This window comes from Dama dama, chromosome 33 (genome assembly GCF_033118175.1).
Source record: "Dama dama isolate Ldn47 chromosome 33, ASM3311817v1, whole genome shotgun sequence".
Lineage (NCBI taxonomy): Eukaryota > Metazoa > Chordata > Mammalia > Artiodactyla > Cervidae > Dama > Dama dama.
The window spans coordinates 3838809-3865752 of NC_083713.1; the positions used below are offsets into that span (position 1 = coordinate 3838809).

The 26944-nt window shown below is 41.4% G+C and overlaps 3 protein-coding genes and 1 non-coding gene across 4 annotated transcripts in view; 1 reads left to right on the top strand and 3 right to left on the bottom strand.

Moving 5' to 3' along the window:
* The window catches only part of HERC2 (HECT and RLD domain containing E3 ubiquitin protein ligase 2), a 238172-nt gene that overhangs the window by 161636 nt on the left and 49592 nt on the right, over positions 1–26944 (bottom strand). The window contains exons 6-17 of the mRNA XM_061135706.1: positions 25533–25633; positions 24898–25054; positions 23490–23600; positions 22727–22898; positions 20978–21151; positions 19130–19318; positions 18428–18579; positions 16326–16483; positions 16122–16235; positions 13712–13963; positions 9033–9226; positions 1433–1633 (exon numbers count right to left, since the gene is read on the bottom strand). Coding sequence (XP_060991689.1) covers positions 1433–1633; positions 9033–9226; positions 13712–13963; positions 16122–16235; positions 16326–16483; positions 18428–18579; positions 19130–19318; positions 20978–21151; positions 22727–22898; positions 23490–23600; positions 24898–25054; positions 25533–25633 — 1975 coding nt within the window. The remainder of the gene's footprint in view (positions 1–1432; positions 1634–9032; positions 9227–13711; positions 13964–16121; positions 16236–16325; positions 16484–18427; positions 18580–19129; positions 19319–20977; positions 21152–22726; positions 22899–23489; positions 23601–24897; positions 25055–25532; positions 25634–26944) is intronic.
* Positions 15160–15721, top strand: LOC133051209 (cytochrome c-like). The gene has a single exon (XM_061135707.1). It carries the CDS (start codon positions 15208–15210, stop codon positions 15523–15525), a length of 318 nt encoding a protein of 105 aa, XP_060991690.1. The 5' UTR covers positions 15160–15207; the 3' UTR covers positions 15526–15721.
* Positions 26200–26664, bottom strand: LOC133051247 (large ribosomal subunit protein uL16-like). Its single transcript, XM_061135759.1, has one exon. It carries the CDS (start codon positions 26647–26649, stop codon positions 26215–26217), a length of 435 nt encoding a protein of 144 aa, XP_060991742.1. The 5' UTR covers positions 26650–26664; the 3' UTR covers positions 26200–26214.
* LOC133051348 (small nucleolar RNA SNORA70) lies at positions 26600–26738 on the bottom strand. The gene has a single exon (XR_009691846.1). It is a non-coding gene; the product is annotated as a small nucleolar RNA SNORA70 (small nucleolar RNA).

Sequence of the window (26944 nt, forward strand, 5' to 3'; positions counted from 1 at the left end):
CAAAATTTCAAAACTTAGGAACAACTAAAGGGATTTGAAAGGAAAAAATTTGAGAAACTTGATCAAAAGATAATAAAATGATGAATAAACTTAAACAAAACATCAGTAATCACAAATATAAAAGATTAAATCCACATATTGAATAAATACTCTCAAACTGAATTCTTTTTATGAATTAAGCTATATGAGTTAATTTTTTAAAAGACATGACTAAAAGACCTTGAAAGACAAAAGAAAGCAATGGGAAAACATAGCATTAGGCACAGTGTACCAAGTGGAACCAAGCCTAGGACCTGTACAAGCAAGGTCTTTCTCCACAGCACTGACAAAAGCAACAGCATCACTACAAGACCAGGGAAGCAGCAGAAAGCTGGGCGGACACGCCACAGGTGTCCTTGTCAATGAGCTTCTGTAAAGGACTTCTGGGGAAGGGGGGTAACTGCTAAACTTCTGCTAACCCCATTTTGCACTTAAAAGTTACATTCACTTTCCTGCTTTTTGAGAGCCAAGACAAAAAGGGGAGAGAACAAAAAGGGGGACGTGATGGGGCACATAGAAACTCTCACATTATAAAGGAGGAAAATTATTCTGCTCAGAAACATTGTTCTCTTGACATTAAGTCATAGGAGTTTTATTACAAAGAAAAACATGGTGATCAAAGATTTTAGTTACAGTTTTACTTTTAAAAAAGTAAAGGAAACAAATTTTTGTAGCTTTTTTTAATTTATTTTTTTACTGAAGGATAATCGCTTTACAGAATTTTGTTGTTTTCTGTCAAACCTCCACATGAGTCAGCCATAGGTATACATATATCCTCTCCCTCTAAAACCTCCCTCCCATCCCACTCCTCTAGATTGATACAGAGCCCCTGTTTGAGTTTCCTGAGCCGCACAGCAAATTCCCAGCAAACTCCCCCTGGCTATCTATTTTACATATGGTAATATAAGTGTAGCTTTTCTCATACTGACATTTATCCTTAACCTCTCCTGTGAGGAAGCTGAGGTACTTCTGGAGGAAGCAGAACTTCCCCGAATGAAGGTCTCCTCTCAGGCCAGAGGAGAGACTGGCAACCACATTCCGCTGATCATCTACTGTCACACCCAGTTACTTCTTGACACACAGTAACCGTAAATTCAAGACGGACTCCCTGATGGATGCCAACAAACTGAATTCAGCCGTAGTAACACAATCAATATATATATTCTCACCTGCATGCAGGGACTGACTTACAGGATAAACACAAAATAATCAGACTGATTTTTTTAAGCCTCATGATTACACTCCATCACAATCTTACTTTAAGACACTTAAAAATTTTCAATAGTAATTCATTTAACAGGCTAAACTCCATGCCCTTTAATATGCATAAACATCATTACAAATACCTAAGACACTTATATAATGGGGAAAAGGAAAGAAAAATCATTGATACCTGAAGTCGTAGAAGATTGAGTGTTGCCACTGTCATACACTCTTTCTCTTGAGGCGGGGGCCAGTCAGCAGTGCCATCCATCCCCTCACTCACTTGCCGAAGTAGGAGATCTAACTGCTCAAAAGTCATTGAGCAGATGTCCACCACAAAAGGGACACGAAGGCCAATGGACCACTCAGAACAGGAAGACCAAGCAAAACTCTATGGAAGAAACACAAGAACCTAAAATGAATCTACACATTCAGTTATCAGCCTGTCCCACAAGAGATTCACCATTAGGAATGACAAAGAGGCCCTAAATTACTACTTTTTCATCCCTCTAATTGTCCCAAATACGCAAGCATTTTCAGTTATCTAATTCACATACTGACAGCTTCCAATTTCCTCTCATTTCAGTACTCCGTCTTGTTTTCAAAACTCTGTTTACTGCGAAAATTAAGCAACTGAGTAAAACTGAATACTAAAAGCTATTCAAATAACCCCAAAGAAGTCAGGAAACAATAAAGGAACAAAAAGAAGAAAGGAAACAAAAAAATTAATAAATGATAGACAAGGGTCTGAACATAAAAACAGAAAAAGAGATATCATCAGGATACAGCAAAACAAAACCTAACTACACAGTATCTACAAGAAATTTACCTTAAATATAAAGATAAAAGGTGGCTTAGTAAAGGGATGGGAAGTGGCTTTAGGAACCTGGAATCTTAGGTTCATGCATCAAGGTAAATTGGAAGTGGTCAAGCAGGAAATGGCAAAAGTGAACACAGGCATTTTAGGAACCAGAAAACTAAAATGGATGGGAATGAGTGAATTCAATTCAGATGACCATTAATATCTACTACTGTGGAAAGAATCCCTTAGAAGAAATGGAGTAGCCCTCACAGTCAACAAAAGAGTCTAAAATGCAGTACGTGGGTGCAATCTCAAAAGCAACAAAATGATCTCAGTTCGTTTCCAAGGCAAACCTATTCAACATAACAGTCATTCGAATCTATGCCCCAACCACTAATGCCGAAGAAGCTGAAGTTGAACAGTTCCATAAAGTTCCACAAGACCTTCTAGAACACCAAAAAAAAAAAAAAAAAAAAACGATGTCCTTTTCATCATAGGAAACTGGAATGCAAAAGCTGGAAGTCAATAGATACCTGGAACAATAGGCAAGTTTGGCTTTGGAGTATAAAATGAAGCAGGGCAAAGGCTAACAGACTTCTGTCAAGAGAACACGCTAGTCAAAGCAAACACCCTTTTTCAACAACACAAGAAGTGACTCCACACATGGACATCACCAGATGGTCAATACTGAAACAAAATTGATCATATCCTTTGCACCTCACAGTGGAAAAGCTCTGTACAGTCTGAAAAAACAGACCTGGACCTGACTGTGATTCAGATCATGAGCTTCTGATTGCAAAACTCAGGCTTAAAGTGAAGAATGTAGGGAAAACACCATTCAGGTATCACCTAAATCAAATCCGTTATGATTATACGGTAGATGTGACAAATAGCTTCAAGAGATTAGGTATGGTAGGAAGAGCGCCTGAAGAACTATGGACAGAGGTTCATAATGTTGTATAGGAGGCACTGATCAAAATCATTCCAAAAGAGATGCAAGGAGGTAAAGTGCATGTGTGAGAAGTCTTTACAAATAGCTGAGGAAAGAGAAGCAAAAGTCAAAGGAGAAAGAGAAAGATATATCCAACTGAATGCAGAGTTCTAGACAATAGTAAGGACAGATATGAAAGCATTCTTACATGAACAACGCAAAGAAATATAGGAAAACAATAGAATAGGATAGGAAAGATTGGAGATCTCTTGAAGACATTTGGAGATAATCAAGAGAATATTTAACACAAAGATGGGCACAATAGAGGACAGAAAGCATGAGGATTACATAGAAGCAGAAGAGTTTAAGAAGAGGTGAGAACATGCAGGAGTTACAAGAAAGGCCTTAATGACCTGGATAACCACGATTACGGTCACTCACCCAGAGGAGAACATCCTCAAGCTGAAGTCAAGTGGGCCTGAGGAAGCATTGCTACCAACAAAGCTAGTGGAGGTGATGGTATTCTAGCTGAGCTATTTAAAATCCTAAATGATGATGCTATTAAAGTGCTGCACTCAATATGCCAGCAAGTTTGGAAAACTCAGCAGTGGCCACAGGACTGGAAAAGGTCAGTTTTCATTCCAATCCCAAAGAAAGGCAATGCCAAAGAATGCTCAAACTACTGCACAATTGCACTCATCTCACACGCCAGCAAAGTAATGCTCAAAATTCTTCAAGCGTGGCTTCAAGAGTACAGGAACCGAAAACTTCCAGATATAGTGACTGGGTTTAGAAAAGGAAGAGGGACCAGAGATCGAACTGCCAACTTTTGTTGCATCATAGAAAAAGCAAGGGAATTCCAGAAAACATCTATTTCTGCTTCACTGACTACGCTAAACCCTTTGACTGTGTGGGTCACAGCATTCACAACAAACTAGAAAATCCTTAGGGAGACAGGAATATACCTATTTCCTGAGAAACCCTTATGCAGGTCAAGAAGCAACAGTTAGAACTGGACATGGAACAATGGAGTGGTTCCAAATTTGGAAAGGAGTATGTCAAGCCTGTATACTGTCCCCCTGCCTATTTAACTTATATGCAGAGTATATCATGCAAGATGTGGGCTGAATGAATCACAAGCTAGATTCAAGATTGCCGGGAGAAATATCAAGAACTTCAGATATGCAGATGATACCGCTCTAACAGTAGAAAGAGAACAGGAATTAAAGAACCTCTTGAAAAAGGTCAAAGAGGAGAGTGAAAAAGATGGCTTAAAACTCAACATTCAAAAAACTAAGATCATGGCATCCAGTCCCATTACTTCATGGCAAAGAGATGGGGGGGAAAAAAAAGAAACAGTGACAGATTTTATTTTCTTGGGCTCCAAAATCACTGGGGGCAGTAACTGCAGCCATGAAATTCAAAGATGCTTGCTCCTTGGAAGAAAAGCTATAAGAAACCTAGGCAGCATATTAAAAAGCAAAGACATCACTCTGCTTCAAAGGACCATATGGTCAAAGGTATGGTTTCTCCAGTAGTCACGTATGGATGACTATGGATGTATATGTATAGACATGTATAGGATGACATGTGCTATGACATAGCACATGTATGGTGCTATGGAAGACTCTTGAGAATCCTTGAACTGCAAGGAGATCAAACCAGTGAACCCTAAAGGCCATCAGTCCTTAACATTCATTGGGAGAACTGATGCTGAAGGTAAAGCTCTAATACTCTGGCCACCAGATGCGATAAGCCAACTCATTGGAAAAGACTGATGCTGGGAAAGATTGAGGGCAGAAGAAATGGTGACAGAGGATGAGATGGTTGGATAGCATCAACAACTCAATAGACATGAGTTTGAGCAAACTCTGGGAGACACTGAAGGACAGGGAAGCCTGGTGTGCTGTAGTCCATGAAGTCACAAAGAGTTGGACAGGACTTAGCAACTGAACAATAAAACAAAAATCCTCTTTGATCCATCTCCTACAGTAATGACAGTTTAAAAATGGGATTTAATTAAACTTATAAGCTTTTATCATCAACTATTCAGTCACTACGGCATGTCCAACTCTTTGGCAATGCCACAGACTGTAACCCACCAGGCTCCTCTGGCCACAGGATTTCCCGGGCAAGAATACTGCAGTGGGTTGCCATCTCCTTCTGCAGGGGATCTTCCTGACCCAGGGATGAGTCCACATCTCCTGCTTTGGCAAGCAGGTTCTTCACCACTGAGCCACCAGGGAAGCCCTGAACAAGGAAACTCTGAACAAGGTGAAGACAAGCCCCAGGAAGGCAGAAAAGAGTTACTGCAAATGTAACAACTGACAAAGGATTAATTTCCAAAATATACAAGCAGTTCATGTAGCTCAACAGCAGAAAAACAAAAAACCCAATCAAAAAATGGGCAGAAGACCTAAACACTTCTCCAAAGAAGACATACAGATGGCTAAAAAACACATGAAAAGATGCTCAACATCACTCATTATTAGAGAAATGCAAATCAAAACTACAATGAGGTATCACCTCACACCAGCCAGAATGGCCATCAGCAAAAAAATCTACAAACAATAAATGAGTGTGGACAGAAAGAAACCATCTTGCACTGCTGGTAGGCATATAAACTGTTACAGCCACTATAGAGAACAGTATGGTGATTCCTTTAAAAACTAGGACTAAAACTACCAGAGTCCAGTAATTCCCACTACTGAGCATATACCCTAGGAAACCATGACTGAAAAAGGCATGTGCGCCCCAATGTTCATCGCAGCACTATTTCTTATAGCCAGGACATGGAAGAAGCCTCTGTCCATCAACAGAGGAATGGATAAAGAAGTTGTGGTACATATATATATACAATCGAGTATTACTCAGCCATAAAAAGGGACAAATCTGAGTCAGTTCTAGTGAGGTAGCTGAACCTACAGCCTGTTGTACAGAGTGAAGTAAGTCAGAAAGAGAAAAGCAAATATTGTATGTTAATGCACATATATGTGAAATCTAGAAAACTGATACTGATAAACCTATTTTCACGCAGGAACAGAGATGCAGACATAAAGAACAGGCTTGTGGACACAGAAGGGGAAGTAGAGGTGGGACGAATTGAGAGAGTAGCATTGAAACATACACATTACCATGTGTAAAACAGACAGCTAATGGGAGTTGCTCTATGACACAGGAAGCTCACAACAGTGTTCTGTGATAACCTAGAGGGGTAGGGTGGGGTTGGGGACAGGTCAAGAGGGACGGACAAAAGCTAGTGGAGGTGATGGAATTCCAGATGAACTATTTCAAATCCTGAAAGATGATGCTGTGAAAGTGCTGTACTCAATATGCCAGCAAATTTGGAAAACTCAGCAGTGGCCACAGGACTGGAAAGTCAGTTTTCATTCCAATCCCAAAGAAAGGCAATGCCAAAGAATGCTCAAACTACTGCACAATTGCACTCAGCTGACACTCTAGTAAAGTTAAGGCTCAAAATTCTCCAAGCCAGGCTTCAGCAATACATGAACCGTGAACTTCCAGATGTTCAAGCTGGTTTTAGAAAAGGCAGAGGAACCAGAGGTCAAATTGCCAACAACTGCTGGATCATCAAAAAAGCAAGAGAGTTCCAGAAAAACTATTTCTGCTTTATTGACTATGCCAAAGCCTTTGACTGTTTGGATCACAATAAACTTTGGAAAATTCTGAAAGAGATGGGAATATCAGACCACCTGACCTGCCTCTTTGAGAAACCTGTATGTAGGTCAGGAAGCAACAGTTAGAACTGGACATGGAACAACAGACTGGTTCCAAATAGGAAAAGGAGTACGTCAAGGCTGTATATTGTTACCCTGCTTATTTAACTTCTATGCAGAGTACATCATGAGAAACGCTGGGCTGGATGAAGCACAAGCTGGAATCAAGAGTGCCGGGAGAAATATCAATAACCTCAGATATGCAGATGACACCACCCTTATGGCAGAAAATGAAGAACAAAAAAACCTCTTGATGAAAGTGAAAGAGGAGAGTGAAAAAGTTGGCTTAAAGCTCAACACTCAGAAAACTAAGATCATGGCATCTGGTCCCATCACTTCATGGGAAATAGATGGAGAAACAGTGGAAACAGTGTCAGACTTTATTTTTTTGGGCTCCAAAATCACTGCAGATGATGACTGCAGCCCTGAAATTAAAAGACCCTTACTCCTTGGAAAGAAAGTTATGACCAAACCTAGATAGCATATTAAAAAGCAGAGACATTACTTTACGAACAAAGGTCCGTCTAGTCAAGGCTATGGTTTTTCCAGTGGTCATGTATAGATGTGACAGTTGGACTGTGAAGAAAGCTGAGTGCCGAACAATTGATGCTTTTGAACTGTGGTGTTGGAGAAGACTCTTGAGAGTCCCTTGGACTGCAAGGAGATCCAACCAGTCCATCCTGAAGGAGATCAGTCCTGGGTGCTCATTGGAAGGACTGATGCTGAAGCTGAAATTCCAATACTTTGGCCACCTCAGGCAAAGAGTTGACTCACTGGAAAAGACCCTGATGCTGGGAGGGATTGGGGGCAGGAGGAGAAGGGGACGACAGAGGATGAGATGGCTGGATGGCATCACCGACTCGATGGACATGAGTTTGAGTAAACTCTGGGAGTTGGTGATGGACAGAGGGGCCTGGTGTGCTGCGATTCATGGGGTCACAGAGAGTTGGACACGACTGAGAGATTGAACTAAACTGAACTGAGAAAAACTGAGTAATACTATCAATGAACTAGATCTAACTGACATTTTTAGAACACTTCGCCAACAATGGTGAAACACATCAACAGCAAAATAAACACTGTTTTTAAGCACATATGCAGACCGTTCACAAAGAGGATACATTCTAAGATAAAAAACAAATCTAGAACTGAAATCATACAGAGTTTATTCTCTAACCACAATGGTTAACTAAACTAGAAATCAGTACCAAAGATAAAAGAATGATCTCCAAAAATTTTGAAACTAAACAACACACTTAATCCATAGGGCAAAGAGCAATTCTCAAAACAAATCAGAGCTGAACAAAAATGAAAATATATCAAGATTTGTGGATCCAACTGAAGCACTACTTAGAGGAAAAATTATAGTATCAAATGCTTACATACTACAAAAGAACAAATGTCTAAAGTCAACAACCTAAGCTTTCTCCTGAACAAACTAAGAAAACAGTAAAGAGACACCAAAGCAAACTGGAAGGGGAAGAGGGACAAGAGGAGGAACCGATGAAATGGAAAGCAAAAGAACAGGGAAAATCAGCGAAACTAAAAGCTAGTTCTTTGAAAAGATGAGCAAAATCGATAAATCTATAATGAAAATGGCAAAGAGAAAAGGCACAAATTACTCATATCAGGAATGAACGAGGATATCACTGCATACCCAAAAACTTCAAGAGGTCAGTAAGAAAACGCTAACAAGGAAAATGTTCCATACAGAAACAGGGTAACTTAGACAGAATGGAGCAATGCCTGGAGCATCGCAAACCAGAACACTCCCTGAAGAGGAAACAATTTGAACAATTCAATATTAAAAAACTGAATTTGTGGTTAAAAATCTTTGGAGAAAGACATCTCCAGGGTCATATAAATTCATAGGAAAACATTTAAAAAGAAATGACACTAATTCTACTCAACCCATTCCAAAAAACAGAACAGGACAGAACACTTGCCAATACTATGTATGAGACCAGTTTTACCCTGGTAAAAAGGCAAGAAAGTTGTTTTCTAAGAAAGCCACCAACTAGTATCTCTGAAGAGCACTGACAGGAAAACTCTCAACAGTGTATTAGCAAATCAAATCCAACAATATAAAAAAAGAAGACCAAGTGGAGATTACCCCAAAAACACAAGGCTCACCCAATATTAGAAAATCAATGCATTCCGCTATATAAACAGAGTAAAGAAGGAAAACATGATCACATCATTTGAGAAGAAAAAGCATTTGACAAAGGACTACACATACAAGTCAAGTACATTTCTACATACTAGCAACAATTGACAGGAAATTAAAATTCTGTAAAATACCAAGCCATCTACTTTGTACCTGGGCCGGCCCACAGGCGATCCCGACTATATGTTTGGTGTCCAGTCCAGGCAGTGCAGAGGGTTCTGGCTTGGTCACACGCAAGGTGTCAAAGTGCTGGCACTGGTCGTTGCTGCCCCAGCTGTGGACCTCACTGTCCTCAGTCAGGGCCAGGCAGTGGGTGGACCCTGCAGCCACATCAATCACCTTCTTCCCTGGGGGAAAGGAGGATGCAGACATAGCTTTATGCCTATGACTTGTGTTGCAATAAAGATATTTACTCTAGGCCACTCAGGTCAGAAGGCATTTAATGTCATTGCTTTAATATCATTCACAATTCATCTGCTTTATGTACATTATTAAAACCTCCACTGTGTTTTACTAGCTACAATCTACTAAGACCTACAGCCTACAAATAAAATAATACTGTGAAATGAAAAGGATCTGTTCATTTTCCTCATCCTTGTTCAGAAAAAGACAACTGTACTTTGAATTAACTAGAGATCATATTTTCTTATCCCAAAGTATAACCATGCAAAGTGTACTCCTTTTTAAAAGACTATGTTTTTGGAACAGTTATAGGTTCACAGTGAAACTGAGGAGAAGCCACATATCTGCGATATACTCCTGATCCCAATGGACACTAAGCCTCTTCCCATTATTAATTATTCATTTTTTTACACACAGACATCCAGTTCTGACGTCATTTGTTGAAATGACAATCTTTGCTCCACTGTATTGCCTTTACTCCTCTGCCAAGGATCAGTTAGCTACATTTATGTAGATCTATTTCCAAGCTCTCTCTTCTTTTCTCCTTTTCTTGTGATCGTACTTGGTGTTCAGTCACTCAGCCATGTCCGACTCTTTGCAACCCTTTGAACTGTAACCTGCCAGGCTCCTCTGTCATGGGATTTTTCAGGCAAGAATGCTGGAGTGGGTTGCCATTTCCTCCTCCAGGGGATCCTTCCAACCCAGGGATCGAACATGTGTCTCCTGGGTCTTCTGCACTGCAGGTAGACTCTTTACCTGCTGAGCCATCAGGAAAGCCCATAAAGATCATATTTTAGCCAATACCAAATTGTTCTGATCACTGCAGCTTTACAGTTAAGTCTTGAAGTTGGACAGTATAAGTCTTACAACTTGCTCTTCTCCTTTAATACTGTGTTGGCTATTTTGCCTCTCGATATAAACTTTAGACTCGGTTTGTTGATATTCAGAAAATAACTTTCTGGGATTTGAATTGGAATTGCATTAAATCTATAAATCAAGTTGGAAAGACATCTTAACAATATTCAGTGCTCCTATCAATGAACTTAGAATATTTTTCCACTTAAAAAATTTTTCTTTGATTTCATTCCTCAGTTTTATAGCTTTCCTCATACAGATCTCATATATATTTAGATTTATACTTGTGTATTTCACTCTTAGGTTGCTAATGCAAACAGTATTGTATATTTAATTTCAAATTCTACTTGTTAGTTGCCAGTATGTAAGAAAGAAATTAACTTTGGCATATTAACCTTGTATGTCACAACCTTGTTAGTTCCAGGAGGGTCTTTTGGTCAATCCTTTCAAATTTTCAACATAAACAATCAAGTCATCTGTGAACAAAGTTTTATTTATTCCTTTTCAATCTGTATAGCTTTTATTTCCTTTTCTTGTTTTATTGCATTAGCTAAACTTAACAGTAATAATTTGTACAGAAAATGATGAAATGGAACATCCTTTCTCCATGACAACACCCAACCAGATGTCGCACAACAAATGCATCGCAAGTTGAACAAATTGGGCTATGAAGTTTTGCCTCACCTGCCATATTCACCTGACCTCTCGTCAACCAACTACCACTTCTTCAAGCATTCCAACAACTTTTTGCAGGGAAAACACTTCCTCAACCAGCAGGAGGCAGAAAATGCTTTCCAAGAGTTCGCTGAATCCCAAAGCATAGATTTTTAAGTGACAGGAATAAACAAACTTATTTCTCATTAGCGAAAATGTGCTGATTACAATGGTTCCTATTTTGATTAATAAAAATGTGTTTGAGCCTAGTTATAATGGTTTAAAATTCATGGTCAGAAACCACAATTACGTTTGCATGAACCTAATAGTCTTTATCAAGTTGAAGAAGTTTCCTCTATTCCTAATTTATTGTTTTTTTTTAAATCACAAATGGGTAGTGAAATTTTGTCAAAAGCTTTTTTTGCACTTATTGATACAATCATGTGATTTTTCTTCTTTCGTCTGTCAACTCGATGGATTACATTAACTGATTTTTAACACTGAACCAGCCTTTCACATGTGTCTTGAGTTCATATATATATATTTTTTTCTTTATATGTTACCCATCAATGGACACTACAGTCAGATACATGTCTTAGCTATTGTGAATAATGCTGCAATAAACATGTGGATGCAGATGTTTTTTGAGTTGGTGTCTCTGATATCCAGAAGTAGAACTGCTGGTAGTTCTATTTTTATTTTTTGAGGAACCTCCATACTGTTTTCCAGAGTGGCTCCACCAGTTTACAGTCTCACCAACAGGCACAAAGTTTCCCTTATCTCTACATCCTTGCCATCTCGTGTTATTTCTTATCTTTTGATAACCGACATTCTAAGAGGTAAGAGGTGATATCTCAATGTTTTGAAATGTATTTCATTGACGATTAGTGATGTTGAACATGTCTTCATGTACCTGCTAGCCATAATATGTTTTCTTCGGAAAAAAGACTATTCAGATCATTTTTTTTTCCCCTGCTCTTGAGTTATATAAGATTTATATATTTTGAATATTAACTCCTTATCAAATATATGACTTACAAATATTTCCAGCCATTTCATAGTTTGCCGTTTCATTTCTTTCGTGGTTTCCTTTGCTAGACAGAAAGATTATTGATTTTAGGTCTCTCTTCTCATATATTTGAAGCTATAAATTTCCATCTAAGCTTTCACTGTATCCCACAAATTTTAACAAGTTGTATTTTCATTTAGTTTAAAATATTTTAAAATTTATTTTGAGATGTCTTCATTAACCTATGTTTTATCTAGAAGTAAACTATTTTATCTCTATGTATTTGGGGATTTTCCAGCTAACTTTCGTTATTGACTTCTGGTTAATTCCATTGCAGTCTGAGAGGAGATACTGATTTCTCTCCTTTTAAACTGTTAAGGTGTGTTTTATGGCTTGGTCTATCTTGGTGAAAGTCAAAGTACACTGCTTATTTAGAAAGTTTTCTAAAACAAAATCTTTCATTTTTCTCCAAAGTTAAATGATATAAATATAAAATATATTTTTCTATTTAATAGTGTTAGCAAAGTATTGTAATTTTGCCTATTAGTATATTAAACATGACAAAAACATGCTATGTCATGTTAAGAGGTCATGCTTAACATAAGGTCATGCTTTCAGACATATCAACATAAAAAAAATTCAGCCGAAAAAACTCTACTACAGTAAGAAAAACAATTCTATCCTAAGAGCCTCTCCTAAGAACAAATAACTATATCAACAATCACCTAAATACTCTCATAGTAAGCTATCCCTGTATCTAAATAATGGGGCTGAGGAACTTGATTTCATCTAGTAAATGAAGGGAATAAATAAACACAAAGGCAAATAAAATTTAAATACAGCTCCATAGTATACAACCAACTGTATTAACTCTAGAACTTACCTCAGACACTTAGAAAATAATAAACACCATGTGAACACACAAAACTTCTAATCACCAAAGTATTAGCATGCTTTAAAATAAAAATGATGGGGAAACGAACTGGCAAGTCCCACTTAAAATTCTCACTTCTAAACTCAAAGCAAAAACATAAAGATGAATCCAAGTGAGTAACCCAACAAACTGTATCCCGTGTGCCAAATGCAGCGCAAGGCCTGTTTCTGTGAATTGAAGTGTACTGGGACACAGGTCCATTTGTTTTCCCATTGTCTATGACTGCTTTCAGGCTACAGTAGCAAGGCCGAGTAGTTAGGAGAGGCGGCATAAGGTCCTCAAACCTAAAATCACACAGAGAGCCTGGTCCAATGAAACACAGCCTGCCCACCTCACGCGGTGCGGCAAGACAGCACTACAGGTCCCACTTGATACACTTAGCACCAGCCTCTCCCCTACTTCTGAGGGTATCTGCAAAGCACCACGCCACGCCTGGGCTCTCATCCCTCCTGTCTACTGAGAATGCATGCCGGACACCTTGAAACCAAGCAGGATTCATCCAGCAAGGGTCAGTTCAAACAAGACCACTCCAGGCTGACCCAGTCCTGTCTCCCTTTGTGCTACATACATATCCATAGTCTTAGCAAGATCTACAGGATAACTACAGATGACCTCACCAAACAGAAGCTAATCTCACTGAGGCCGATTTAATGAGTAATGAAATGAGTACTTACCCCCCCCCACCCACACACAGACAAACCTCTCCAATAAAATAGAAAAAACAAACAAAAAAGAACTCTCCAATATTGGTAAAATTTAAAGTTTCAAATTAAATTTGCTGAGAATAATTCTAGGTCACTTTTTAATATAGACAAATCACTTTCCATTTATTATCTATGCCTATTAAAATGTGGGTAAAAGCTTCTAATTTTATGGGTCATTCATGGAATGTCAGGTAAAGGAAAATACCTGCAAACTTTAAAAGATTACTGAAGAAAACTCCTCAAACGGTTTTAAAAGTTTACATTTTGCACTCACCTTGCAATCCTTCCAAGAGTTTGGGATAACGGACATGTTCCTCTGTTCCATGCCCAAGTCTCTGGTTGTCACCTTTTCCCCATGAATAGACTTGGCCATCTTTTGTCAAGGCAATAGAAAATTGACTTCCACATCGGACTTTGACAACATCCAAGTCTTGTAGCTTTTCAATCAGCTTTGGTGTTTTGCAGCCATCACTACCACCTCTGCCCAATTTCCCATAGTCACCATCTCCCCAGGACCACACTTGACCTAAAAAGTACAAATTAACTGAGTAAAAATAGCTATACATCTAAATAAGCCTTTTAAATGTCTGAAAATAATCAATACAGCCAAAAACACACAAAAATCTAGATCACTAATGTATATAGTTGACACAAATGAAATCTAGTTTCTATCTCAGGTTGTTACAGAAGCAATTAAGAAATGGAGAGACTTCCCTGGTAGTTAAGAATCTACCTTCCAGTGCAGGGGACAGAGTTCAGTCCTGGTTGGGGAACTGAGATCCCACATACCTCAGGGGAACTAAGCCTGGGCTCAGCAACTACTGGGCCCACACACCTCCACTTAGAAAACATCTCATGCCACAACAAAGGACCCCACGCCGCAACGAAGACCTGACTCGGCCAAAAAAATTAAAAACTTTAAAAGACAGGTAAGAAGTGGAAACCCGACTTTTCATTTTGTTTTAACTGAATGAATAGTAAAGTTCTGGGTGTGCTAAGTCGCTTCAGTCGAGTCCGGCTCTTTGCAATCTATGGGCTGTAGCCCTCCAGGCCCCTCTGTCCGTGGGAGTGCTCAGCAAGAATACTGCAGGTACTGAAGGGGGCTACCATGCTCCTCCAGGTATCTCCTGGACCCAGGGATCGAGCCAGGGTCTCCTGCACTGGCAGGTGGGCTCTTTACCACTACTGGGGAAGCAATAAAGTCCTAACCCTTACTAGTCTGGCTTCATGAGACAGGTTCCACTAAGGACTAAACACGGAGCAAAAGCTCCAGTGCCTCCATAAACACAGTAACTGGACCCACGGCACACTGCACGCCATTCTCAGGCCTGCCTGCACACCGTTCTTGTTCCGCTGACCACATGTCAAACACACAAAGCTATTTATTTCCAATAAAAATTTTAGGGCAATTTAATTAAATATTACATAAAGAGATAAAATAAAGTTGCTCTCTGTGGGAGGGCCAGGCTGACAGGCTCCTAACTAATACTGACAGACAGACCCCACAATTCAAAGGACAGACTCCCACAATACTGAAAGACAAATACCATTTAAAAAATTCAATATTGGGAATTCCCTGGCATTCCAATGGTTAGGACTCTGTACTCTCACTGCTGAGGGCCCAGGTTCAATCCCTGGTCAGGGAACTAAAAACCCCACAAGCCACACAGTGCAGTCAAAAAAAAGAAAAAAAATCAACATCAGAAAGCGGGGCGTTCGGCTTGCGAGCGGGAACTTCTCGGTCGCGCCCAGAGAAAGAACGATTTAAAAATGGGTGATGTTGAGAAGGGCAAGAAGATTTTTGTTCAGAAGTGTGCCCAGTGCCATACTGTGGAAAAGGGAGGCAAGCACAAGACTGGGCCAAACCTCCATGGTCTGTTTGGACGAAAGACGGGTCAGGCTGCTGGATTCTCTTACACAGATGCCAACAAGAACAAAGCTATCACCTGGGGAGAGGAGACGCTGATGGAGTACTTGGAGAATCCCAAGAAGTACATCCCTGGAACAAAGATGATCTTTGCTGGCATTAAGAAGAAGGGAGAGAGGGAGGACTTGATAGCTTATCTCAAAAAAGCTACCAATGAGTAATAGTTGGCCACTGCCTTATTTATTATGAAACAGAAGTGTCTCATGACTTTATATGTGTACCATATTTAAATTGATCTCACACACACTAGAATTCAGATCATGAACGGCTGATGGAATAATTCTGTTGGACAGTCCTGATTTAAATAAGATTGGTTTGTGGCTAAAAAAAAAAAAAAAAATCAACATCAAACGTGGTAAGTATATCCACAAGAAGTGTCACACGAGTACAATCTCACTAATGAACACAAATACAAAACTGAAATTAAATGCAAGTATCATACTGTGAGTACACAAAGACTAACAATAAGCCGGATTTACCACAGAGAATCAAGCGTGGCTCAACATGAGGAAAAGTAATCATAATAACAGAAATATTACATGAATTACTCCATTTATTTTCATTTCTTTGTTAAAAATAAAATGCCCATATAGGAAGGATGGCTCTGGGCAATGGAAACTACAAGTCCCATAACATCTCTACTTCTTCCGAAGACACTGAGGTGCATGTGCACTAAAGCCTCCAAAGCTCACTCCCTCTAGGGCAGCGGCCCTCCTCATCCTGAGAGCCCTCCCAAGGCGGCTCGTGCTCCACATACCATTCTCTGTCACGGCCAGGGTCTGAGCGTCACCACTTCCACATGCCACATCAATGACCTTCAGTCCTTTGAGCCCAGCAACCAGCATGGGGATGGCCTCATCTTCACTGGAGCCTTCAAACAGATAGGACTATTGTTACTGCAAGGATCTGAGAGAGCAGCAGCCTCACGCAGCACGCCCAAGCGGGCCCAGAGCAGACATACCGTGGCCTAGCCGGCCGTAGTTCCCCCTGCCCCAGGTGTAGAGCTCCCCTTCAGCTGTGATGGCCGCGCTGTATGTGCTTCCACACGCAATGTGCACCACGTGCTTCCCGGCCTGCTTTCCAGAGAAAGCAGAGATCACCTTAGGTTCCTCAAGAGGCCTGTGGAGACAACAGGAACAAACATGAGTGCCCTTCTGAGCCTTTCCTACTAGTGACACTCCCAGGAATAAACTGCAGCATCGAGATAACTTTGCCTTTCAGGCATCTTATGAAATAATTAAGAAATACAGAATTTAAACACTTGCACGAATTTTTGTTAAGTGGGCACCTAATGCCAAGCATCACACCCAGCATGCTGTTAAAGACACAGGTGATCAAACCCATGGCAGCTCTGGTCAGAGTGGTCTGAACAGCGGCCTGTTCACAGATAGCCCACGTGCAGCAACAGGGAACTGCACTGAGCGCCACAGCCAGAAACAAACACTCCCAAGCGGCAAAAACCAGCAGCCAGAGGTGGGGGGCGGGGGGTGGCGGCAGAGCGGTCCAGAGAAGCCAGGGGTGGGGTGCTAACAGAAGCACTCTGTATCTCAGTCACAGTGGCTCCCAGCCTCAGGCATTTGTGAAGCTCACCAAACTGTACATGGAAAGCTGGTGAATTTGTAAATCTCATGCACATGACTGAAATTTATATATATTTGTTAAAACAAACAGGGAAGAAATGATGGGCAAGGTTTACTAATCACACTGCAATCTACATTTCACAAACGAAAAGTAGGAAGCAGTAAGGATTAACTGGATAGAAGAGACCACTAGCTGATTCACTTTCAAAATTAGCAAATGCCCAATGCTTATAATCTAAAATACGTCTGCTATGATCAGTAACACTCATTCTAGCCTGTTCAAAGACACAGCTCACTTATTTTGTGACACACTATTCTGCAAAATAAGCACACAGAAGGAGGGGCACATACGGGAAGAGGAACAAATGAATTACTCCAGAACCATCTCCCCATTCAGCTCAAGTTTCAACTCCCCACCCCAAAGCTTCACTGCAACTTCTGCACCATTCCACTTTCTTTCCCTCAACTCCTCAGGCAATAGACAAGTTATTCAACTAGCACTTAATCTCAACTGAGTGTTATTTAATTACAAACTATTTTATGCATGGTAATTATATTCAACATTTAAAAAGTAAAATGCCTCCAACCCAAACCTCAACCCTTTCAAGTCCTGTTAGCCCCAAGCCAATCCCTGCCTCCCTGTTAACCTAAGATTAAGAATAATTCTAAATTCTGTACTTGTAATTCCTTTTCTTCACTATCATTTTACTAGATTTGTCTGAAAGTCCTACAACAGTGTCAAGTGCAGGACATCAAGTCTGCTGAATGCTAACACCCAGAGTGCATGACTCTTTTTTCACAATTTGACATCCTGGAGATGTCACGTCCACCCAGTGAGAATGGGCCAGTCTCCTCTCAACTCTGCTGCTGCCCACTCCCTGCTCATGGCTCTGACAGCCCTGAAATGGGGTGCATCTTCAAACTCAACCTAAAACCAGTGTTTTCTCCACCAACCTCCATTCACAACAGTAACATGAAAGGGTTCCTGTGATTCCAAGGCAGCTGTCAGAACTGTTTATTTTCACAACTCCACATTTAGAACAACCATTCTGTTTTGTTTCTGGTCTCTTACAATAATCAAAATAACACATTAGAAAACTCTTGATTTTTGTAGCTGTGAAAATGATAGTATGGCTCAAGGAAATGAGGACATTATCTGATAGAGATGTGCTGAGGTAATAAATGAAGGAAGAAGAGTGTGGAATTCAGTTTAGAAAACTCTGCAGTATGTGTATCAACAGGAGTAGCAAAAGCCGGGGGAGCAGAACAACAGGAAGGCCCACTGCCGGTCACTGTCTATGCAGTGTGCAGAGCTCCCACTGGGTCACAGGGGCGGGCCCATCCTGGGGGGCAGCCCTCTCCACCGCAGCCCTGCACGTCTGAGCAGCTGCAAAGCCCTCAGCACACTTTCCTTTGCCACCTTATTTTGGTCACAGCAACACAAAAGAAGAGCCTATCAGGCAGAGGAACAGGCTGCACATACACGGTGTCTCCATGGCCCAGGCGTCCGCCGTCCCCGCAGCCCCAGGAATACACCTCTCCAGTGGCTGCCAAGGCCAGGTAGTGGTGACCGTCTGAATGGGCAGCAATTTTTACAATGTTTCTGGAGGCAAGCCCCTGGACCAACTGTGGGGCCTAAAAAAGGTAAAAACAGAAAGAAAATTAGTAAGCAACCCAAGGACAAGAAAACTGCATGACTTGCCTCCCTCGTGTATCTTACTTTAACAAACCCCACTCAGACTAAACCTCTCTGGGGGTTGTCCAGCGGCCTGCCCAGCACTGCAGAACAGCACCAGGCAGGTGCCACATGGGCCCCGTGGCAGGTCTGGACCACTCTTGCACAGGGAGACGTGCAACTACAGGTGAAGAGCGCCCATCTGCCACCATCCCCATGAGCTCCTCATCTGTTACTTCCTGGTCCCAAAGTGAAATGACTTTACAGTTTATAAATGGGAATAGTAGTTGACAACAAGTGACACTGTAAGGAGTTCCTGAGCTGAAGAACTAAGAAATTCTGCCCCAAAATTGTGACAATAATGATTACAATCAAGACTTTTAAATACAATTAATAATATACAATGAGCAGATGCTAATAAACCTTCAGAAATCAGCTAACATAAAGAAAGACAAGATATGTAGCACAAACAGCAGAGAGCCCCCTCCACCAACCCACCCCAGGACCTACAAGAGTGTCACTGTTGTAGGCTTGCGTGTATACACGGCCATTCCTCGACAAAATCAGGAAGCGCTTCTCTGCACAGGCGATCTGCATGACCCCCAGGTTGGCAAGGCCTTCACACTGAATGGGACCGATCACATTGGCATAGTATTTCCATCCTATTAACCCCCATCCTATGACTTCTTGTAATGATCCCTGTCAAATAATGAAGCAAGTAAATATTTTCTTCGTATCAGCAAGAAAATTTCCTTCTTAGAAAAAAATTAAGAATAATTCATGAAAGGAGTAACAAACAGATATAATAAGATAAAAATTAAGCAAGTAAAGAAGGAAGCTGATTCAAAACATCAAAATAACTCAGAATACCCCATACAGCCTCAGTTAGCAGGTAAGATAAGTAACTGGACAGGTTACTTTTCCAGAGCATTTCATTTAACAGAGCACATTAAAAAGTAGCACAAGTAGATCTTAAATATATTTTAAAATGCTCAAAACATTAGGTTACCACTCTGCCATAACAGGTAGGGACCCAACGGCCTCAGCAAGCCTGGAGACAAGCATCCCTGATGTTAGTGGTGTTAAGGGAGTCAAGCCGTATGACAGAAATTGGGGGATAAGCAGCTCCCGTGTCCACCACACGTGTGCACCTGCGTGTACACACAGAGAAGAACAAAGGTACAGGGGAAGCCATCGCAATACCACCTAAGCAGCAAACTCCTGGCAACACGAGTTCACCAACAGGAAACAGATTTTAAAAAATCATGACACATCCACACATGGACCACTAAGCTCTTTTTTTATTAGTTGGAGGCTAATTACTTCACAACATTTCAGTGGGTTTTGTCATACATTGATATGAATCAGCCATAGAGTTCTAAAGTGAGAAGCTCTTCACTTAGAGAGCTCTTCCGTATCCTGATTAGTGGAAAGACAAGTTACATACAGAAGGGCTATAATACACTACCACTGAGAGAACACTGAAAGGACACATAAAGACCAGAAAAGTGAGGAGCAACGGGTAGAAAACGGGGTGAGACAAGGCAGAGAGAGAGGAAGTGTCAATGTATCCTTGCACTTAGTTTTTACTTTTGAACCATGTAAATGTATTACTTATTTGGAAAACATATATTACTATAAAATAAAATAAATACTACTCAAATTAAAGTTAGACAGAATTCCCTGGTAGTCCAGTGAACAAGACTCTATACTCTCACTGCCAGTGATCCAGATTCAATACCTGGTCTGGGGACTAAGATCCTACAAACCTCATGACGCAGTCCCCACCTTCTCCCCAAAATTAAAAGTCAGAAAAATCTGCACTTTGATGTACAGGAGAAACTGACACATGCTGCAAATCAACTACACGCCAATAAAAATTAACTTTAAAAAGCACTTATACTATCAAGAACAAAGCTTAAAAACTCCGGATTAAAATCAGGGTTCTTTCTGTGACCCTCACAAAGTGCACTCCAAACGCAGCCTTCTCATCCATGTAATGGGACAACATTGCAATGATCAGGCGTGACTGTATGAGATTCTCGTTGAGCCTGTGTCAGCAGGTCCTCACACACCACTATGCTCCTCCTAAGGAAGACAGCATAGCATACGGCTGTGTGAACACAGGAGACCTCCCTGGGGACACGCCCCCTGAATCTGGAACCTGGCATGGGTCCTAAACCCTATGTGCATCAGTCTGCTCACTGTGACAGCTAATGACTGACACCTTCAAGTGTACACATTCCAAAGCTGAAAGCAAACTCCACCCCAACCCCAGAGAAAGTGAGTCTCCACAAAGGCACAGAATGAGACTCTAGGAACAAATACACGGAGAATAAACCTTGCTCCCACACTTACCTTATGAGATGTTGGAGAGCTACAGAGGGGTGGCATACAAGGGGTGGCCAGGCGGTCTAAGTGCGCCATGACAACAACTGCAGTCTGTCGTAAGTCTATAGCAAGCTCGTTGTCTTGTGGAAGAGTAAGGTACCTCAGGAAACTCTCGTTGGGGCTCAGAGGGCCAGAGAGAAGCTAAAGAAGAAAAGTAACAAACAGCTTCAGAAGTGGTGGGGAAAATTAAAGTAACACAAGTAGTCTCTCACCACTCTTTATATTTTGATACCCTCAGTCAGACATCACCTGTAAACTTCTCCCTCTTTGGCTATCACATAAGAAGCAGCGCTGATGCACTCACTGCACACGGAGGTGCCCACACATCCACACACCCATCACCTGTGTGCCACCTCCACACAGGTCAGGGACACAGCCCCATCCTCCTCAGGTTCACCAGCCCAAGGACCTTTGGAAGAATGCAGAGCTATCTACCTGGGAACAAAAGCACTGTACCTCAACTTGGCTTTGAAATCTGAGAACCACCACCATTATTTTCATCTAAAGCTTGCCCACTCATCAGAAAAATAACAATTTTATTTGGACATTAATAATTCTAATTCTGCTAACACCAGAACAACCTTATCATCAAAGACTGTAAAGTAATAGAATAATTAGGCTGGAACTTCATACCAGAACTGCTAAGTTTTTCCAGAAAAGACCTGAAAACTCAAACTGATACCTTTGAAAAGCAGCAGTCCCAGGGGTTCGGACCGAGGCAGGCCTGCTCTGCCACTAACCTGTTTCCTAGGACTAAACACGGTGATGGCTGAGGTAACGTTTTCTGCACGGTGCCCCATACTCAGGAAGGGCCAACAAAGTGAGTCACTATTTTCAATGCTGTATTTCTAAAAATGTGTATTTCAGACCTGGCTCCATGCTGCCAAAGTAGGCGTTTGCAGGCTAACGGAGGTGAGCTCCATAAATGGCATGTGAAGGAGGACAGAGGAGGAAGAGAAGGTTTGCCTAGTGCCCCTGGGAGGGGCAAAACCAATCCACAGTAACTGCTCTCAACAGACAGAGTGAGGCACTGCTGCTCCTTCCCACTCTAGCAGAGGCTAGCCTCCCTGCCCCGCTGCCCATGGCATTGCTGCAAGTACCATCAGAACACACTTGACTCTCACACCTTTTCCTGAAATAGCATCAGGATTTTTAACACATCTTTCTCCTACTACTATTAATACCTTGCTCCCACATGGAGTTGAGCATGCCTTCTTTACACCCTCCACAGCCCCACCATAGCCAAAGCACGACACAAGTGGTTGCTGGGACACACGGCACTGAACATACAGACTCAAAGGGCTCAGTGCCTCGTGCAGCAGAAAGAAAACTGTGGCCACAAGGCAGCCGCAGAGAGGTCTCTCTGAAAGCACAAACTGATGTATGTCAAGAAGCATGCTCCTAATACACAATCCAGAGCAACACAAAGGGCCCGGCATCTACGAAACACAGCTGGCTCTGATCCCTCCTTAGTTGCTGCAAAGAATCGAAATGTGACCATGGCAAGTTCTGCTGCATCAACTGTGACCCAACCACGACCTCCCATACCTATCTCACACCTGACTCACTATTGTAACTGCCAAGAACACACTACCCCCGGAGAAGCAACTCCTATCACAGATATGTGCTCTGGGCTTGTTTATAAAAGGTTAAATCCTTCAGGATAAGCAAAATGAAGACAGCTATTTAGATGCAAAGTCTCATGATGGTACCTACATGAACGTCACCCTCGGCATAGGGGGCCTCTTTACTGCAGACGATGCTCCGGAATCTCTGCAGCAGAGGCAGCAGCGGGGCGCTGGTGCCCTGGGCAGACCGCTCATTGTCAGTCTCCTGCGTCCCACTGTCCCACAGTTGAAGCAACAACAGGATAGCAGATAACATTTGACTGGAAGAGAAAATATCCTTATGCTCTAGTAAAAACAGATTAATATTTTGGCCATGGTCTACAAAAAATAAAAGTAGATAGCTAAATAAAATTGAAGAAGAAAAAAATAAAAAATAAATAAATAAAATAAAATTGAAGAAATACTTTAAATATGAAAGGAAACTAAAACAAGGCCATGAAAAATGAAAACAAATCTAGGCAGTAAAATCGCTAAACAATTCAAGATTTTAGCACAAGACATCCATCTTCTGTGGATAACAAATATAAAACCAGTTAGGAAGTTCAAACAACACTTTCTACAGGGAATTTCTAGGACCTTAAATTAATGGAATAAAAACAACAATTTGAAGAAAATTCAGAGAGAGAGAGGAAAAAAAAACAAACAGTTCCTAGACTACTAGAAAGTTGATCATAAAAGGAAGCGAAGAAAACTTAAGTGTAGCCAGATCTGAAAGAAGGGTCCTGGGACATGGTTCTTTGATCACAGATCCTCACACATTTGCGGAAATCACAAATAGTTCAAGGAAATGCAACAGCTGCTCGATACAGAGGTGTTTCCCAACCACACTTCCAGCCTGGGGCACGGCTCACCTCAGTGCGCCTCTCTGCACAGCCAGTTCTAGCAGGATGGCCAGGGCCAGGTGCTGGTCCTGCAGGGGGATGCTTCCCGGCCCTTTGGTTCCAGGCGTTCCATGAACATCCCTGAAAGGACAGCAGAGGATGCGGCAACAAAGTGACAACAGAGCTTAAAGAGAATGTGCTTAAAATAAGCATGCTCTTCACATTAAACTAATTATATTCCCTCTCCCATGAAGAAGTGTTTTTAGTATTTAGAATCAAGTTTCTGAGACTTGCTTACTCAAATTTAATCAGATACTCTAAAGGAGACAATTAACTTGTAAAGACAAAATTCTACTACAAGTATTGACTGAGATACTATAAGATGATTACATTAGAAGACATTCCAAGTTGCTATAGCATAAAACTACTTATATCATTATTCAAATCATGAGTAGAAAAATGTTTAGACATGTTTCCAGTTTCAGTGACATGTAAGTCTATTACAGTATCAACATTCATCTACAAAACTGGAGAAGAATACATTTATAAAACCATCTGAAAATCTATAGGCAAAATGTCAGTTTATTTTTATTTCTGACCAAAGAAACTTTCCCTTGTTCTCCAAAAATAAATAAGTCTTCTTAACCCAAGATGAGGGAGGGAGGATCTTCCAACATCACTACTACTGCTGAATTTTTAAAATCAATTCCAAGCCTGTTTTCAGGAACTCCCAACCCTAAACTACATGGCAATGACATCAGAAACTCTGAATAGCTAAACCTACAGCCTACTGGCATGGAGACCAGAGGTGTCTTCCTGCTGCAAGGGACACAGCAGGTGAGAGAATGAGAATAAACTCTCCTCCCCTGTCTCTGCTGTTTAATTTTGTACTGAGTATACATATTTTCCTTAAACTTAAAAACTATTAACAAAATGCATAGCACCTAAGACCAGAGTTCACGGCTCTCCACAAAGAAAAATGATTTACATTCATATCTTTTCACACTAAGAAGACCCATTGTAGGTTTAAACATTTCATTCTGAATCAGTTGTTTAGTCCCACATCGTCTATTAAGACAATACCCACCACTCAGAATGGTGGCACCTGCATTCACTGAGAGATGCATAAGAGGTGCTCAAACACTTTAGGAAATACTGATATCCAAATCATAAAATTTCTGAAAAAAATAAGTAACAAAAGCATGATTCATCTTCCACTCCATTCAGTATGACAGCCTACTAGGTGCAATCAAAATTTCGAAAGTCAAACATTTGAAAAGCTGACAACCAAAGATCTGGAATCACAGAGCTGAGGGTATGCAGGGAACATGCCAGGAATCAATCCACTGAGTTTCTTATCTCTAAACAGAAGGAGAGACAAGACTCTGAAGCAGGCTGGAACCATTCACACAGTAAGATATGAAAAGGAAGAACTCACCCAGTCACGACGGACCTGAGGAACCGGGTTGCTCTTTCTACCACCTCCAGCCACACAGAGGATACGGTGCTCTCATCAAAGAGGGAGGCCTCGGGCAGGGCTCTCAGAGCATCCAGAGACTCCTGCAACAGCTCACTGCAGAGGTCCGCGTCCTCCCCTGGGCACAAACACACATACGGCAGATGAGGCCGTCCGTCCCCCGGCAGCACACACACCGAGCACTCCCCACTCTCCCAGGTGGGTTTTCTAGTCCCAGAGTGAGGGAATGACACTGGCACATTTTCTATTTCCCACTTTCCTCTCAATTAGAAACCCCAAGAACTCGGAGATTAAAAGTTGACAGTTACTCCAAAGTGTTCTTTATTTTATGACTCTTATATGGGCGCTTCTTCTTTCTGGTTCTCCTAGAAAATAAATCAGTACTGAGGCACTGCGGTGGTTTACCTGGAATGTGTGTGCATACACACCTTTTTAGGCCTGAAAAGTCAAACAGACTATGAAGTCTCTCATTTTACCAACAAGGAAAATGAGGCATAGAGAGCACATAGACCATCCTAGGGGCATGGGTTGGCAGAAGCGAACAAAGAATCCACATCGCCTGATGTGGCAGCAAAGAGAACATGCTGGGCACATACCTGAGCGCCAGGCCCTGCGCAGAAATGCAAAGGCGAAGGAGAGAGCTGCCCTGGACCCCACTCTTGCCAGGCCTTCCACGCCTTTGCCTGCAGGCCGGGAACTGCAAACAACACACATGGGGTGGGAGGGAATGGGAATTGGTCAGTCAAGAGGCATGTGCAAATGCTAAAATAAAGTATGTAGTACAAAAGGATTTGTTCCAAAACGTGATCAGTGGGTTTCTTTAGATAAGAGGATCACAAACAACTTTTAGTTTGACACTTTAAAAACTTTTACCAAACGTCCTTTGTAAAAAAAAGAAAATGTCCTTTGTAAAGAAAGATATTTACAAAGAATTTTAAATGACTTGCAAAAACACAAATAATCTCAGGGAACTAATATTATTAGTTGGATAAACAGTAAGTACATAAAAGGGGAGAATAACCTCACGCAATAAAGAAAAGGCAGGCGAGAGGTGAGGCGCACACAGAAAACCACGCATCCAGGCCAGGAGTCTGCTCTGGCTCTCCCCTGCTTGGGTGAATGTGACCGCCGGGTCTGCAGGCCCCACACTCGTGCTCTTCTCCTTCATCCCACCTCCTGAGAGGTTACCCTCTCCTGAATTTAGTGCTTATCATTCTCGGGTGTCTTTTTTTTTTTTTTTTTTTTTTGACAGGAAATAGCATTTATTGGTGAGCGTGATTAAGGAGGGAACAGAGCTGATGCTCTTGAGTGCAGGGCCCGCCATTTGTCCAGGGGACCACGATTAGGGATGTATTTGACCCCACAGCCGTCCAGGATGAGTCGCTTTTCTGCCACCATGTTCTCAAATTCATCCGCATTGAACTTGGTAAATCCCCACTTCTTGGAGATGTGGATCTTTTGACGGCCAGGGAACTTGAACTTGGCCCGGCGGAGGGCTTCAATCACATGCTCCTTGTTCTGCAGCTTGGTGCGGATGGACATTATGACCTGGCCAATGTGGACCCTGGCCACTGTGCCCTGGGGCTTTCCAAAGGCACCACGCATACCTGTCTGGAGTCTAGATTGAGAAACAGCAGGCCAGTCATGAATGCCCACTAGGAAGAGTTGTCTCCAAGGTCCCTTAGGGCTACCTGTACAGGCAACAGGTTGCATACACTACCAAGGAGGCTGCTGTTTGCAGCCATTGCACACTGGGCCCCCATGGGTCTCGGGTGTCTTTTTAAGCTTTTTATTACTTACATATGTTAATTTAACAAGACATGGTTTCATTGTGCATCTATTAAGAAGTCATACAAACCATAAAAATCATCCTTGAAAAAAAAAACAAGAAAACAAAAATGTGTGTACAGTATAAACTTAACCATAGGAAGCAATTTTATTTTCAACTTTATACTATTATGGTTTTACTACCATGTATTTTATTCTCTTTCATAATCAGTTAGAAATG